We start from the raw sequence: 17,926 nt of genomic DNA, 5'->3' as shown, positions 1-17,926 counted from the left end.
GAAGGCAGGAGGGTGAAAACCAAAGAATGTAAGTGTCCTCTCTAAATTGGAAAAGACAAGGAAATAGATTCTCCTCTGCAGCTTACAGAAAGGAATTGCGCCCTTTTGAGACATTTGTTTTAACCTGGTGAGACTGTGTTGTACTTCTCATCCATAGAACTGTAAGGTAATAAATTTGTATTGTTAAACTATCAAGTTTGAGGCAATTTGTTGTGAAAGCAAAAGGAAACTAATATGGTAAGTTTTCTCAACAATTCCTATGAAATCTGTTTTTACAGACTTTAACATGCCTCTGGGGAAAAGGCTGCACTGAGCAAACTCTGAACCTGCTGAATAAAGACAAGTCCTTTGAGTGTGGATTTCCAGGGAAGGGCCAAATAGGTCAAACAGTGCCAGTTTTCTAGGAATGGTGCTCTTAGGTAGTTCCAAACCCATTCTGCTTCTTTCAGTATCTGCTGCTTTTTTCACCGTGTTTGCTAGGTTATTTGTTTTCAAGATTACTGCTGAGCTGGGGAGAGAGTGTTGGGAATAGAGGGAGATAAAATGCCATGAAACTCACTGTTCTTAATGAGATTTAGCTTTTTTTCTTGAATAAACACTTCTTGGATTGTTGCAAGTCTTTGGTTAATTTCCAGAGTTCTGAAAAAGTTGATTTTGACAAATTTTCCAGTGTTCTTGTTTCTTTTATGGAGGAGTGGATTTTCAGAGTTCTTTGCCATTCTTGCTGACGTCTAATCTTTTTCCTTTAAGTTCTCTAGGGGAGTGAAAAATAGCCAACCCACTCCATAGCTCTTGCATTTCTTGTTCTTACCATAATGTTTTATTGCAGCAGCTACATAGTCTGTCAAAGCCTTCAGTGATCACTTCAGTCCAGAAGGCTTCAATGAGTATTTAAATAACTGTTTTGAAGGAATGTGCCATGGACTAACTATTTTTCCTTTTGTTGGAAAAGTCAGATAGCCCTATTTAAAGGTTTTTGTCCTTAAATACAGTATCATTCTTCTGAATTCAGTGCAGAGAACAGAAACATTCTAGGCTTTCAGACAGGAAGGGTTAACGCATTAAATTAAGTGGATACAGATATAAAGGAAGAGTGGGTTGTAGGCTTTCCCTTTAGGAACAACCTCCAGAAATATAGAGATCTGACGCACCAAGACATTTACCCCTTGAGGACAGATTTTATTTTAAATTTGTTGAAAATCAGCTTTTGTTGTTTTTGCTTGTTTTCTTTGGTGCTCTCTTCTGCTTTCATTTTTATTGTTTCTCTCTCCCTGACTTCTTTTGGTTTATTTTATTGGATTCCCGGTTGAATGTGCTTACAACATTTATTTTTATTATTTCTTAGTTTTTAAATATATTCATTGGAGGCTTTAGGATTTCCTTTGAGTACTGTACTCTACAGCTAGGGGACATCCTATATGTTTTAATTATAATCAATCTCATATTTTATTTTTTTGTAATCATATACTTTTATCTTGATTTCTTCTTTAATGAAGTTATCCCCCTGTAAAGAGCTTTATATTTTTGTTTTTGACCTCTACTTATTTTTATTATAGTTTATTAAATTGTAGTTATAAATGCCTTATTGAGATTCTGTGACCTAATATACAGACAGTTTTGAAAATATTCTATTGGCATTTGAGAAATGTATATTTCTTGTTAACTATAAATGCACCTACACACACATATGCACCTACAATCTGGATGGGTAATATTATTTTTCAAACTCTTTAAAACACAATTTTTATTTCACTATAGTCAATTCCTAAGAAAGTGCACTAAAATATGCTCCTTTTAGATTTTTCAAAATTGTCCTGCTTTTTAACAAATTTTGCTTTGTTATTCAATGCATATACCATTGCCATTAAAATGGACTCTTTGTTTCTTGTGACCTGTCAAGCAAAAGAAAGCAGGTAGCTTTATTATATTTGATGCTTTTTGCTTAGGATACCAGTTTGTCAGAAACTGATATGATCCTGTTTTCCTAGTACACCTTTGCCCAACTCTTTACTGTTAGCCTTTTTGTGGGTTTTTTATTTATGCTCTTTATCCACTTGGACTTTTTTTATTAAAGAAAATAGCATTAACCCACAAATGTGTTAACTCTTTGTCTATTGTACAAAGAAAATGAGTCCATTCACATTTATGCTCTTGATTCACATATTTGATTTTATTTCTTCCATCTTATTTAGTTCTAATAATTTTTCTTGTTTTCCTTTCTCCTTTTCCTCTTCTGTTTTTAATAGATTAATGAATAGATGGAGTGGGGTTGAAGGGTTCCAGTGCACTGAATAAGTTTAGCAAATCTTTAAAATGTAGTTTTTATATAAACTTCAGATACTAACTTACATTTACAGCATCTTCCCACAATAAGATAAGACCTCTAGTTTACTTGTGAGTTTTTCATCCTGGTGTCATTCCTATATTACTTGAGATAGTGTAGGAAACATAGGACATTGCTATTCTATGTTGTTATTCCTTTTATACTATGCCTCTTGGACTTTCCAAATTCCTACTTTATTATATGCACACTGAATTATAAAGTAGCATTATCTGTGGTGTTTAAAATTTAAAATAGGTGTGCCTGGGTGGCTCAGTCAGTTAAACATTGGACTTTGGATTTCACCTCAGATCTTGATCTCACGGTTTGTGAGATCGAGTCCCGCGTTCGGCTCTGTGCTGACAGTGTGGAGTCAGCTTGGGATTTTCTCTCTCTCTCTCTGCTTCTCCCCCACTTTTGCATACTCACTCTCTCTCAAAATAAACATTTTTTAAAAGTTAAAATTAAAAATATAGTTTTCTATTTTATTTTACTAACAATTTAATTATAACTTTTATATCAAAAGAAAAAACTGCAATACACCAAAAAAAGACTCTTAATTTTTCTGAAATGCTTTAAGATTATACTCTACACAGATAAAGTCAGATATTTTGAGAAATAGATTTCCCTTTCACTGGAAGAGTTCAAATGGGATAGCTTACTTCTTGTTAAAGGCAATTCATCATCAGACTAATCAGATTAATTGGAATAGAAAAATAGTCCTTTAGCTTTCTTTGCTACCTGCTAATCTATAATTCTGAGGATTTTCCTATTTGTGCAGAGGAATGGATGATCCTAAAAACTTACTGAGATCTTTTTTTTTAATCCTGTTCTCCAATTCTACTTAATAGTATACTTTACTTTTATACCAAGTATATTAGTATATGTATGTGAAAGGAAGAAAGGAATGATAATTTCCACTGAACAAATAGTTTTTGTTTAAATAGCCTACTTATGTGAATTAATTATGTTTGGGCGTCTTGCAGAACCACCTAGCCTGGAGGATGCAGGGAAGATGCTGAATGAGACGGTGGTGCTGAACAACCCCATTCAGTTGGAGTGTAAGGCAGCTGGCAACCCCTTGCCCGGTAGGTTTACCTGTGGAGTCTCTGACATTTTAAGATTTCTGGGAAAAGCTAAACCTGTTTATGAGCACCATATAGCAATTACTAATAAAGGAAAGATTATAGGATACATTCTAAGGGTAAAGCATAGATAAGGATATCAGGAAGTAGATGATATTTTTGAATTTTCATTGCTTCTAACTCTATGAAATAATTTACCCATTTGAACAAGGCAGTAATATGGGAATAATTAATCCTTTTATTGCCCTTACTGTGGCCACAAAACTCACAATGGTATTTTTTATACATTTATGTTGGAAAATATTTGTTTTCTCTAGTTCAAATTGATTATCTTTATAATAATCAGTCATTTGATGAGACTATTATTTTGTTGATTCTCATCACTAGTAAGTTATCAATATGAATCAAGAATAATTTAATTTTTAGGTTAATGGTATATATAGTCTTTGGTTTTGATAAAATGCATAGACAAAATTTTTTATTGATAAGAGAAGTATAAACAACAAAAAGAAATAGAACTGGTTAAAAGTTGGCTATCAAACAATACTGATATATTAGAGATAATAAAAAGGGTATTTGTTTTATAATTTCATTTTCAGGACTCTTATATTAGTTTGGCTATTCATGTTTTTCTTAGGGTTACCTCCTCCTCAAAGCCAATCCTAAAGAGATTCTTAAACTGTTTAAATTTGAATGACAAGCAAAAGACTAAAGCAATTATTAGTATTTTGGTTAAGCTCCAATTTAGTGGTATCAAGCTTTTAAAAGAAAGCTTTCTCTCTTTTTCCTCTTACAGCTATTACATGGTATAAAGATAATCGTCCACTCTCGGGGTCCACCAGTGTCACTTTCTTGAACAGAGGACAGATCATTGATATTGAAAGTGCCCAGATTGCTGATGCTGGTATATATAAATGTGTGGCCATCAACTCAGCTGGAGCTACAGAATTATTTTACAGTCTACAGGTCCATGGTTAGTGCCACTTCCCCTAGATTCACACTGGAGTAAAAACGCATTCAAAATGATTAGGTGCTTCTATAAAACTTTAGCATAAATATTTAACATAGTGTGTTTTGTTATCTTTCTAAAGGTGCAGTGTTCTAAAACTGATGAATGTTTTCATTTCCTGATTCCTATTAAAATTCTCTAGTTTCACATGCTGTTGGGCTTAAGATTGCTTCTATATATTCAATGTAATCCCAATCAAAATAGCACCAGCATTCTTCTCTGAGCTAAAACAAACAGTCCTAAAGTTTAAATGGAACCACAGAAGACCCTGAATAGTCAAAGTCATGTTGAAAAAGGAAACCAAAGCTGGAGGCATCATAATCCCAGACTTTAGCCTGTATTACAAAGCTGTAATCATCAAGACAGTATGGTATTGGCCCAAAAACAGACACATAGACCAATGGAATAGAATAGAGAACCCAAATTGGACCCACAAATGTATAGCCAACTAATCTTTGACCAACCAGCAAAGAGTATCCAATGGAAACAGTCTCCTGAGCAAATGGTGCTGGGAGAACTGGACAGCAACATGCAGAAGAATGAAACTGGACCACTTTCTTAACACCATACACAAAAATAAATTAAAATGGATGAAAGACCTAAATGTGAGACAGGAAACCATCAAAATCCTAGAGGAGAAAACAGGCAACAATCTCTCTGACCTCAGCCGCAGCAACTTCTTAATTGACATGTCTCCGAAGGCAAGGGAAATAAAGGCAAAAAATGAACTATGGGGCCTCATCAAGATAAAAAGCTTCTGCATAGCAGGGAAACAATCAACAAAACTAAAAGGCAACCGATGGAATGGGAGAAGCTATTTGTAAAAGACATGTTGGATAAAGGGTTAGTATCAAAAATCTATAAAGAATTTACCAAACTCAACACCTGAAAAACAAATAATCCAGTGAAGAAATAGACAGAAGGCATGAATAGACACTTTTCCAAAGAAGACATCTGGATGGCTAATACACATATGAGAAAATGTTCAGCATCACTCATCATTAGGGAAATACAAATCAAAACCACACTGAGATACCACCTCACACCAGTCCAAGTGGCTAAAATGAACAACTCAGGAAACAACAGGTTTTGGCTAGGATGTGGAGAAAGGGGAGCCCTCTTTCACTGTTGGTGGTAATGCAAACTGGTGCAACCACTGTGGAAAACAGTGTGGAGATTCCTCAAAAAATTAAAAATAGAACTACCCTATAACCCAGGAATAGCACTACTAGAAATTTATCCAAAGGATACAGGAGTGCTGATTCAAATGTCCATCAACTAATGATTGGCTAAAGAAGATGTAGCATATATAGACAATGGAATACTACTCGGCGATGAAAAAGAGTGGAATCTTGCCATTTGCAACAATGTGGATGGAACTGGAGGGTATTATGCTCAGTGAAATAAGTCAGTCAGAGAAAGACAGATACTATATGTTTTCACTCATATGTGGAATTTGAAAAACTTAACAGAAGACCATAATGGAAGGGAAGGAAAAATAAGTTATAAACAAAGAGGGAGGCAAACCATAAGAGACTCTTAAATACAGAGACGAACTGAGGGCTAATGGGGGTTGGGAGTATGAGGTTGGGGAAAATGGGAGATGGGCATTTAGAAGGGCATGTGTTGGGATGAGCAATGGGTGTTGAATGTAAGGGATGAATCATGGGAATCTACTCCTGAAGCCATGACTACATTGTATACACTGTATATTAGCTAACTTGACAATAAATTATTAAAATTAAAAAAATTAGATGAACTGTTGAAATAGTCATCAATGATCTTATCAACTTATGACAATAACCTTATTTGTAAATATTGTCTATCAAAATCATAGGTTTTGGCCAAAGAAAGATTTCAAATTATTATCTCTAATAATGTTTTTAAGACAACGAGGTAGTCATAGATACAGTGGAGGAAGACACACACACACACACACACACACACACACACACACACGGAAATCAAGAAATAAAAACACTCTGCTGTTAAAAACTGGATTTCCTAAGCAAAGTAGCTTTCCTCAATTGTAAATGTTGATAATTGCACTACCTACCTCAAAGGATAGCTATAATTAGAATCTCAAAATAGTGTGAAAGAACTCACCAAAACAAAACAAAACAAAACAAAACCACCAAAAACCCACATGTGAAAATACAACTATAGACATTATATGTACTTTTAATTATTTTGAGGTGAAATATTCTGTAATGTTAACATAACTTCCTTTTATTTATTTTTTATTTCTTTTCAGTGCCCCCATCGATTTCTGGCAGCAGTAACATGGTGGCAGTGGTGGTTAATAACCTGGTGAGGTTAGAATGTGAAGCCAGAGGTATCCCTGCCCCAAGTCTGACCTGGTTGAAAGATGGTAGCCCTGTCTCTAGTTTCACTAATGGGATACAGGTACTTTTGTTATTTCTTAAGGGCAATCTACCACCTGATTATTAAATACAGTACAAACAGGTAAAGCTATTAACCAGATTTGGAAAATACGAATTAATAATTGTTATCCAAAAACATACACATAAATATACATCCATAAATACCATAGCCACACTTGGGATTTCTAAACAATTCTTTAAAGCCCACTACATATAAGAATTCTTTTATTTCATATGTAGGTACTATATATTGGCCATTTGTTTTAGCCTCTTTCTTTCTTTCTTTCTTTCTTCCTTCCTTCCTTCCTTCCTTCCTTCCTTCCTTCCTTCCTTCCTTCCTTTCTTTCTTTCTTTCTCTTTCTTTCTTTCTTTCTTTCTTTCTTTCTTTCTTTCTTTCTTTCTTTCTTTCTTAGGTTCATTTATTTATTTTGGGAGAGAGAGGGCACAAGTATGGGAGGGGCAGAGAGAGATGGAGAATCCCAAGCAGGCTCCATGCTGTCTGCTTGGAGCCCAGCACAGGACGCAAACTCATAAACCATGAGATCATGATCTGAGCCAAAACTAAGAGTCGGGTGCTTAACCGACTGAGCCACCCAGGCACCCCCATCTGTTTTACTTGCTTCCTACCTCCCCATCTCTATTCCCTGCCACCACCACAAAAGATACCTTGCACAAAGAAATGTTGATCAACAGGGGTGCCTGGGTGGTTTAGTCAGTTAAGCATCCAATGCTTGGTTTCAGCTCAAGTCATGATCTCACAGTTCATGGGTTTGAGCCCCGTGTCAGGCTCTGTACTGACAATGCAGAACCTGCTTGAGACTCTCTTTCCTTCACTCTCTCTGCTCCTCCCCTTCTCTCTTTCTCTCTCAAAAAGAAAAATGTTGATCAACAGTAAAAACAGGAATTTCCTCATAAAATTTATATTTAAATGTTTGGAAATATTAATGAATTAGAGAGAGAACCATATAGACTGTATTTAATTTTACAAAAACATAAAATAATAAAGTAAGAAATACTAGAAAGACAACATTGTAAGAAATGAAATTTGAGTCTGAGAAAGCATTTAAGTGCTTTACATTGACTCAAAATTAAAAATATAGAAGCATAAAATATAAAAATAAAAATATAGAGCCTGGGTGGCTCACTTGGTTAAGTGTCTCACTCTTGATTTCAGACCGAGTCATGATCTCACAGTCATTAGATTGAGCCCCGTGTTGAGCCCTGCACTGACAGTGAGGAGCCTGCATGGGATATTCTCTCTCTCTCTCTCTCTCTTTCTCTCTCTCTCTCTCTCTCTCTGCCCCTCTCCGCCCCTCTCCCACTCTTGTGGGCATTCTCTTTCTCTCTCTCAAAATAAATAAATGGACATTAAAAAATATATAGAAGCACATATATCTCATTTAAAGTATACTTTAGTTTTATTTTGCTTAGCAGGGAATTTAGTTCTCCCACCATTCTACTTCTTTAGCTTTTCTCAAAAATCCAATGCTTGCAGAATTTGGGACCATAAAAGACCCAGACTTGATGTCAATATTTTAGAAGTACCACTAGACTAATAGGTTAAAAATCTATGAATATGACTAATTTATTTGGCTGCTATTTTGCTATTCATCGTAACTTCTTATTTATTCTACCCAAGAAAATTAGAAGGGAAATTAGCTCCTCTTGTTCTCACTTATTCTCATCTTTCTCCCCTGGTGGCTTTCTCTCTCTCTCTGTAGTGAGTATAGATGAGATTGGACTATCACTTGATCTTGTTTTCAGTGATTGCTAAGTTTGGTTCTAGCTTTTTTTTCACAGTCTTCTTCCAAAGATAGGATGGGAAGTAGATTTTATGATGGTTGCCCACTTTAAAATAAAATAAAATAAAGTAAAGTAAAGTAAAATAAATCTGACAGGAAATAAAATGAAATAAATAAAATAAAAAATATCCAAGTGGAACTCTTTCCGGAGGCAAATGTCAATTGATCAACCTCAGAAAATAGGAGAAAAAGGCTGTTTATGCATATGTTTCTCAGAGGGGCATGTTAGTTATTTATCTTTCTTATCATTGATAGGTTCTGTCTGGAGGCCGCATCCTAGCACTGACCAGCGCACAAATCAGTGATACCGGGAGATACACCTGCGTGGCAGTGAATGCTGCTGGGGAGAAACACAGGGACATTGACCTTAGAGTATATGGTGAGATATTTTAATAATTACTTCTGCTCTGATATAGATGTGTTTACTTCCTAAGATCATTGAGGAAGTTAAGGGAAGTTGTTGATAAAGAACTATGAGCAATAGAAATGATTTCACAGTATCAACTCAAATCAAATTCTACCTTTCTGCCTTGTATTTCACTTTGACTGATTTTCCTTTCTTAAAGTTCTGAGAAATTAAGATAAGCATACATCCAGCATGCCGGGTATTGGTTTCACAGAATACTCTGAAGAACAGATGGCTATGGAAAGCAGCTTTGCAATTTGAAAGATAAAATCTCACTAAAGAAAGCATCTGTTCAAGTAGCTCTCTTGATCCATTCTACTCAGCGCCTAGATTTTATTACTTTTAAGTTACAATCAGCATATTTTGTAGCCCGTGCTATGTCTATGAATTAAAGGCTATTTGAAAAGCAAAAGTTAAACTAAGCATAAATTTAGATAAAATTCAAGTTTTTTCTACTTATGATGCAGCCATAAGGTACAAAAGGAAATGTCTAATTCTATCACAGCAAAAGTCCTCCTGCACAAAGTTTGGTCCTAATTGGGCTCCATCCATAAAATGTGCTTTTCATTCCACAATTTAGTTTACCTTTCCATTTAGAGCTGTTTTAGACTTTTTTCAGTGTCTAATTTGAATTATATTCCTTAGTCGTGGAATAATGGAATTGTTTCTCTGTGCTCCCTCAAAGAGTATCTGGATTTTTTTTTCTATTTTAATTCCAGTATAATTAATGTAGTATTATATTAGTTTCAGGCGTACAATCCTAAGTCCTCCCTCACTTCCAAATAGTTCATTCCTATTCCAAATATATCACTTTTTTTTTTTACCTTCAAACCATGTGGGTTGACTGCTCTTTATACATTTGCCAAAAGCAAATGTAATGATCAAAAATAACTTATAAGTCATAGTTTTCTGACAGAAAAAAAAAAGCCTTGTTACAGAATGGCTAACTTGTATGACAAATTGAGCTGGAAAGTCCCAGTTGGCCTTAGTAAACTATGTTCTCTCTTTTCTGTTGCTTCTGCAGTCGACGTGAGTCCACATTCCGCCTCCAGCTTTGCTGGTGCTATGTGTTTGAGATAACAGATGTGTCTAAAATGCCCAGGCCCAGGGAATCTACTTCTTCCTTAAATCTAACTGGGTCATTTTATGTATTATGAGGAATTGGAATGCTGTCAATCTGAAACATCCTTAGAGAGTGATTCATTAATCAATCTAAGTATATGATCCAAAAGCTCCTGCAATCATTAGCAAGCAGGCAGAGGGGTGACAAGAGTATTCTCTGAGTTTTAGTCAGCAGTGAAAATCTGGGAATGGCTCCTTCCGTTTCTACATTGGTTAATGTCAAAAGTGCTGGAGAGGTGATAGAGAATTGGTATTTTCCAGGAGTCACAAAGACATGCATCACTATTTTTTACCATTTGCCAAGACATTTCCACGCCACCCTTTTGGCCTGAAAACTGGGACTTTTCCTCTGTTATAAAAGTCAGATGGCTAGCTAATATGTTTGAAAATGTGGACACGTATTCAGCATTTAAAATGTAGATGCAGGGGCACCTGGGTGGCTCAGTTGGTTGAGCGTCCGACTTCGGCTCAGGTCGTGATCTCGCAGTCTGTGAGTTCGAGCCCCGCGTCGGGCTCTGTGCTGACAGCTCAGAGCCTGGAGCCTGCTTCCAATTCTGTGTCTCCCTCTCTTTCTGCCCCTCCCCCACTCATGCTCTGTTTCTCTCTCTCTCTCTCTCTCTCTCTCTCTGTGTCAAAAATAAACATTAAAAAAAGTGTAAAAAAATAATAAAAATTTTTAAAAATGTAGATGCATAGCAAGCAAATAAAGAAATAAAGCCAGCAAGAAAGAATAAAACTGAAATTAGTTTCCAATCTGTGCTCCATTCTTAGCATTATCTCTATATATCGTATTCCTATAGTAGTATATATAGTAGTAACGTTGACAATCTCATGTCTCGTTGGAGCCTAATGAAGGTCTATCCCCAGCAGTAAACCCCTTCAGGTTTACATTGTAGATTGTGGGGGTGATAAGAAAAATAGACAGTGGGTAAAAGAGCTTTCCCCACTCTTGTAACTACAAGAGTAGTTCATTAAAAAATTTTTCTCTAGTATGAAACCAGAATGGCGCTAAAACAAGAGAATTGGGTTTTTAAATGATTACGATTCCTGTAGTACCTTTTCTTTAAACCTAAGCTCAGAGAACTTTGATAGACATCACTTGTGCTCCAGCACCTGAACAAGTATAACCCTATAGCAGTGCTGATTTTGATAATTAAATGTAACAAGTTTAATGCATAGGAGGAGAAACAGACATAATACACCGCTTCCTAAGCAGCACAACCACCAAGCTAAATAGGGATAACATCTAAGGAAGCTGAGGTCTAAAGGGCAGAAGCTTGTTCTCTTCTCAGACTAAACAAAAAGTTGGGAATGAAAAGACAGAAAATATAGATGAGTTTCAGTAATAGATACCCTCGGCTGTAATTAGATTTGCTTTAATTTATGTTCCTTAGGAAACAAATACGCTGTTGTTTTTGCATTTTTCCTCTCAATTAAAAAAAATCTGGTTTCTTTTTGAACTTGATCCAACTCATTTAGCTATAAAGAAAAATAATTGGAAGAAAATATTTGGGAATAAATTACCATTCTGCTTTTGTGAATTATTTCTGACTTTGACTTCCACCAGCAGTCATAAAGAGTTCACGTTCTTTTGTAAATTCTATAAATACTCTAAGATAAACGTATTTTTATATGGTCATGGTACTTTTTTATGCACCGAGACCAGACTTTACCTGAAATGATTTCCAAGCTGTTAAATTGGCTATTTTTTAAAGGGCTGTTTGTGCTAAGACTGATGAGAGCATCTGTTTTCATAATTCCTTAGAAAATGGCCAACTGTGCTGCTTTTGCTAATATGATAGCAGTTTTAATCTCAGACTGGTTGTATATCTTTTATCTAATGTGTCACATATTAAAAACAATCCCACTGTTTTCCATTCCCCATAGAATAAGCTTATCGAGAGCCAGATGTCTGTGTGTGCTTGAATTTAGCAAAGGTGCATCGAGAATCTCTGCACAAATGCTCTGCTACTCTATTCCAACTATTGCATGTGGCATTTCTTTGCATCATGGCATCAGTACCTTTGGGTTTAGCACAGGTCCTGCATCCAGAAATAGTACGAAAAGTGGCCTTTAGTTTATATGCCTTTCCCTCTGTAGGAGACATGGTAGCAAAGAAACCTCCTGGTTGCAGAATCGCAGTGTTACTAGTCAAAACCTATCACATTTGTTGTCATTTTGCCACATGCCACAGTATCCAGCCCGAGATGATGGCACATGGACTATAGAGTAACGATCCTTACCACAAAAAACTTACTTCAATCAAAGCATTTGTTAAATCCCTCAGGATTCATTTCACTGCAGCTTAACCTTTCTTGTGAAAAAAAAAAAAAAAATACTACAAATATGGTACGTTTCCTACAGTCCTGAATAGTTAGGGGATTTAGTGAGAAATGGCCAAGGAAATTCCTCTGTGTGTTTTTTCAGAGTGACCCCTTTATAACGGGCCTGATTTCATCATTAGTTTGTGTTTTTTTGAAGTATTATAAATACAGGCCTGAAAGAGCCCTCACGAGGTTTTGGAGCCCACCCTCTCCTTCTTGGCAGGGCTGTACCTAAACCATCTGAGACAAATGATTGTTTACTCTATTTTTTAATACACCCAAGGGAAGGAGGTTCCTTAGACTTCTCCAAGAGCACACTGCAGCGTCTGACAAGCTCAATAGCCAGCGGATTCTAATTTTAATCTCATTAAAATTTCAACTCATTTCCTCCTTTTATGTAATTGTATGTTGTACAGCTGGTCACTGCTTTCGTTTTGTTCTTTATTGTGTCATTTATCCCACATGGTCTTTATTTTATAGAAAGCTGACAAGGCATCGTGGAAAACCAAAAAGAGCTCTAAACTGCAAGTCAGAAGACTCCTAGCTTGGCCACAAATTAGTTACATAATTTCTTTGTTTGTTCTCCAAATCTTTATTTAAATTCTAAGTCACATTATTTCAAATCAGTCATTGTCACTCACCTCACGTTTTATATACCGTGAGGTGGGACTGGATGATCTCTTTCAACTCTGTCTTTTAATTTTGCCTCTGTGTCTATAAAGTTTATTTTCCTTTGCAAAAAAAAGATATAAATAAATATCAAAAGGATATATATGCTTTTAATTATTGCTATTTCCAAAACGTTTCACGAGTGACTTACCACTTTGGAAATCTTAAGCAGGAACATCTAGTTCAAAAAGTTTCTGAAATAGGCAGTTGGGGAGAACTTCCAGTTCTAAAACTTCTTAAAGTGAAAGGTTAGCAAAAAGTATTTCTGTTCAATAGGAACATGGTAATCAGTGATTTATTAATACTTGACTCTGAACCAAATGAAGCAGAGGGTATGCTGGAATTATAGTGATCCTACATCTTAAAAGAACAAATAAAGCTATTCTGTGTATGTCCTGATGATTAATAAAGATAAGCAGTGTACTGGCCTGTTTTATCCTGAGGGAAACCCCATCTTTCACTTAGTTCCACCAAATATTATGGGAGAAGAACAGAATATCTCTGTCCTCATTAGTCAAGCCGTGGATCTGCTATGTCAAAGTGATGCTATCCCCCCACCTACTTTGACTTGGTTAAAGGATGGCCGCCCCTTGCTGAAGAAACCAGGCCTCAGTATCTCTGAAAATGGAAGTGTGTTAAAGGTAAGGCTATGGGTTCATTCATATACTTCTTCTTATAATATTCCTAAGCTCATGGCTTTGGTATTAAAGTTGCCTGTCTAGGGGTACCTGGGTGGCTCAGTCAGTTAAGCGTCCGACTTTGGCTCAGGTCATGACCTCACAATTCATGAGTTCAAGCCCCGCGTCGAGCTCTGTACTGACACTCAGAGTCTGGAGCCTGCTTGAGATTCTGTGTCTCCCTATCTCTCTGCCCCTCCCCTGCTCGCATTCTTGTGTCTCTTTCCCTCTCAAAAATAAATAAACATTAAACATTTTTTTAAAAATTGCCTATCTATAAGTGTTCTACTATTTTCATCTTATAAAATTCTAGCTACCCTTTCTTTTAATGGGGTTTTGTAATATTTTTAAATTTCATGCTTAGTAGAATTTAGATATTTGTCTACCCATATTTGTAGCCAGAAGCCATCCAAAAATGTTTCTAGGGAAATACTGCAGAGATATTCTAATGAGCGCTTCATTTTTAGCCATTCAACCAGTCAGCAAATAAACACTCATTCTAGGTATTCTGCATAGGACCTGAAAAGGTAGACACATTTCCTACCCTCAGTGTCTTCCAATTTTGCATAAAATATGAAAATTAACCGTTCAGTTGAAAACGCAGTAAGATAAGTTTGAGTTAATCACTATTTGGATGGCACAGACAATACATTTTAGGATGATAGCAAAAGGTGAGGCTGTGGTTGCCTGAAGGTCTTGGAAAGCTTTTTGACTTTTTATAGGTAGATGGGACAAAAGGCCTGACTAAGGAAAGCAAATAAGCTAGTGTGGCTGAAACAGAATTTAACAAAGTGAATATGTGGAAATAATGTTGACAGTGTTGATTTGAGTGAAGTAAGAGCTAACGTGAAAACTAGTTTAAGGAATTAGGATTCAGAAAGTCAATAAGCCATTGGAATGTTTGTTTATAAAGTCTTCATAATAACCTTATTGAGAAATTGAAAGAATAGCTAAGTAATCTGCCACCATTACTAAGTGTCAGAAATGGAATTTGAATACAGGGTGTATAGCTTCAAAACTCATTCTATTACCCACCACACCACATAGCCTCTTGGTAAAGGAAGGTTATCACTGGCAAACAAAGGGAGTCGAGAAATGGATGATGGTGTCAGCACATAGGAAGCTGAGAAGCATACACAAGGAGAGCAGAAGCATGGGAAAGAATGGGAAGGAGTGTGAAGTTGTGTCTGAGAGGCAACCCAGTAGAGACGTTAGGAATTATGATCTGTAATAATGGAGCTGGGTGAAAGAGAAGTGAGAATAACTGATAGAGGAAAGTAGGATAGTCCATTGAGCTATATAGCGGGGAGTGGGGGGAAGGCAAAAAAAACAATGGCCATCCTCAGAGGTAGACCAAAAGCTCTAGAAAGCAACTGGTAGAATTCTCAAACCCCAACTCTGGCCAAATGAGAGAGAAGAAGACAATTGTAGAAACACAAGTCCTAGCACTGGTAGGGGAGAGCTATGTGTGATTAGAAATGTCTTAGCAAATTTCAGAGTATATAAGTTGATTTCTCCAGAGCACAGATGTTAATAGGGCTGGGAAGCCAGAAGAAAGGAGATGGTGAAGAAATCCTGGCATCTAGTGAATCCCTACCACGGAGGCTGACCGAGGTACCCTGAAGGGTGCAGGTCCCATTGAGGGGTGTTGGGAGACAACTTCATGGAAATGAAAACTGCTACAGAACTTAAAAAACTGAATTGATCAGTTAAAACTATCTCACCTGTGCATTACCCAAAACAATTCATGCACATCTTTCACCAGGTAGAGTAATACATTCTTACTGCTTTAATTTGCCTGGAACACACTAGGCAGTGAATAAATCTTTTTTATTAAGTTTTTATTTTAATTCCAGTATAGTTAACATGCAGTGTTATGTTAGTTTTAGGTGTACAATATAGTGATTCAACAATTCCATACATCACCTAATGTTCATCCCGACAAACGCACCCCTCAATCCCCATCACCTATTGCACCCATCCCTCCACCCACCTTTCCTCTGGTGACCATCCGTGTATTCTGTACAGTTAAGAATCTATGTCTTGGTTTGTTTCTCTGTCTCTTTTTTTTTCCTTTGTTCATTTATTTCTTAAACTCCACATGGAGTGAAACCATATGGTATTTGTCTTTCTCTGACTGGCTTATCTTGTTTAGTGTTATACTCTCTAGCTTCATGCATGTTGTTGAAAATGGCAAGATTCCATTTTTGTTTATGGCTGAATAATATTCTGTTGGATACGTACAGCACATCTTCTTTATCCATTCATCTATCAATGGACATGGGCTGCTTCCCTAATTTGACCATTATAAATAATGCTGCTGTAAACACAGGGGTGCCGGTATCCCTTTGAATTAGTGTTTTTGTATTTTTTGGGTGGGTACCCAGTAGGGTACCTACCTATTTTTAACTTTTTGAGGAAACTCCATACTGTTTTCTACAGTGGCTGCCCAGTTTGCATTCTCACCAAAAGTGCAAGAGCATTCCTTTTTCTCCACATCCTTGCCAACACTCGTTGGTTTTTGTGTTTTAGATTTTAGCCATTCTGAAAGGTGTGAGATAATATCTCATTGTAGTTTGGGTTTGCATTTCCTGGATGATGAATGATGTTAAACATCTCTTCATGTGTCTATCGGCCATTTGTGTGTCTTGTTTGGGGAAATATCTGTTCATTTTTCATTTTTCATTTTTATTTTTAATTGAATTATTTGTTTTGGGGTGTTAAGTTGATAAGTTCTTTATATATTTTGGATACTAAACCTTTATCAGATATGTCATTTCCAAATATGATCTCCCATTCTGTAGGTTGCCTTTTAGTTTTGTTTATTGTTTTCTTTGCTGTGCAGAGCTTTTTATTTTTATGTAGTCCCAATAGGTTATTTTTGCTTTTACCCCTTACCTCAGGAGACATATCTAGAAAAATGTTGCAATGGCCAATGTCAGAGAAATTACTGCCTGTGCTCTCTTCTAGTATTTTTATGGTTTCAGGTCTCACATTTATGTCTTTAATCCATTTCAATTTATTTTTCTGTATGGTGTAAGAAAGTGGTCCAGTTTCATTCTGCTGTCCAGTTTTCCCAGCACCATTTGGCAATCAGTAAATCTTCATCCCTCCTCTCTATGAATTCTTTATGAGATGATTTTAAGGACCTGGAACCCCAGGTTTCCATATGTTTATCAACCATTATGTGACTTTGGGTAATTTATTTTTTTAATCTTTAAATTTCTTTTCAAACATTTTTTTTAAGTTTTAAGACAGAGAGAGTGGAGTGGGGCAGGGGCAGAGAGAGGGGGGGACAGAGGATCTGAAGCAGGCTCTGAACTGACAGCAGAGAACCCAATGTGGGACTTGATTCACGAACCATGAGATCAAGACCTGAGCCGAAGGCAGCCGCTCAACCGAGCCACCCAGGTGCACCAAGGCAGTTTAAATCTCCGAAGTGGTCCTCGTTTTTCTTAGTAAAATAAGGAGGTTAGATTTTAAGTACTCTTTCAGGTCTAATATTCTTGGGTTCTCCATCTGTGCTTTGATAAATTCCAGTTCTCTTTGTTCACATCAATCCATTAATAAGTGTTATCCAGTGCTTACTGTGCACCCCAGTACACTAAATACCTTCAAAGATCAGTCCAACTCTAATGATTCTCTCTTTTGAATGTTTAAGCAATTGATTGCAAACTTATTTAGCAATCAATCACATACTGTTTGTTGTACTTCTTATGTTATCTTGTGTTACGTATTCCTTGTTTATTATTGAACACTTTTTAAAAAATATTCACGTACTTTATATTCTCAACTAGATTGTAAAATCACAAACTATATGTTACACTATACTTCTTGGTATCTTCTAGCTATAATATCTGGTACAAGGTTCTTAATAACTGCTAAATGGTCAATGAATAATTGATGAAGAGTGTTGATGCATGTTGTAGATAAATATATGGAAAATGTTTACTGATACTCAGTTATCTATCAGGCACCAAACTAGCTGCCAGGAGATTGAGACTAACTGCATATAATGCTTGGCTTAAAGAAGCTTACAGAACCAGTATGGGGAGAAGACATGTAATAAGTCAAAATAAAGGTGTTATTTTACTGAATGATATCCTAGAAATATACAGATTATCTATT

At 36.2% G+C, this 17,926-nt stretch overlaps 1 protein-coding gene across 1 annotated transcript in view; it reads left to right on the top strand.

Annotated features, from left to right (window-relative positions):
- The window catches only part of HMCN1 (hemicentin 1), a 474,606-nt gene that overhangs the window by 301,206 nt on the left and 155,474 nt on the right, over window positions 1–17,926 (top strand). The window contains exons 37-41 of the mRNA XM_047840704.1: window positions 3,307–3,408; window positions 4,202–4,378; window positions 6,669–6,820; window positions 8,856–8,979; window positions 13,587–13,762. Coding sequence (XP_047696660.1) covers window positions 3,307–3,408; window positions 4,202–4,378; window positions 6,669–6,820; window positions 8,856–8,979; window positions 13,587–13,762 — 731 coding nt within the window. The remainder of the gene's footprint in view (window positions 1–3,306; window positions 3,409–4,201; window positions 4,379–6,668; window positions 6,821–8,855; window positions 8,980–13,586; window positions 13,763–17,926) is intronic.

The sequence above is a fragment of the Prionailurus viverrinus genome, chromosome F1 (genome assembly GCF_022837055.1).
Source record: "Prionailurus viverrinus isolate Anna chromosome F1, UM_Priviv_1.0, whole genome shotgun sequence".
NCBI classification, from domain to species: domain Eukaryota; kingdom Metazoa; phylum Chordata; class Mammalia; order Carnivora; family Felidae; genus Prionailurus; species Prionailurus viverrinus.
The sequence above is the reverse complement of the archived record's forward strand: the minus strand, read 5'-3'. Positions and strand labels throughout refer to the sequence as shown.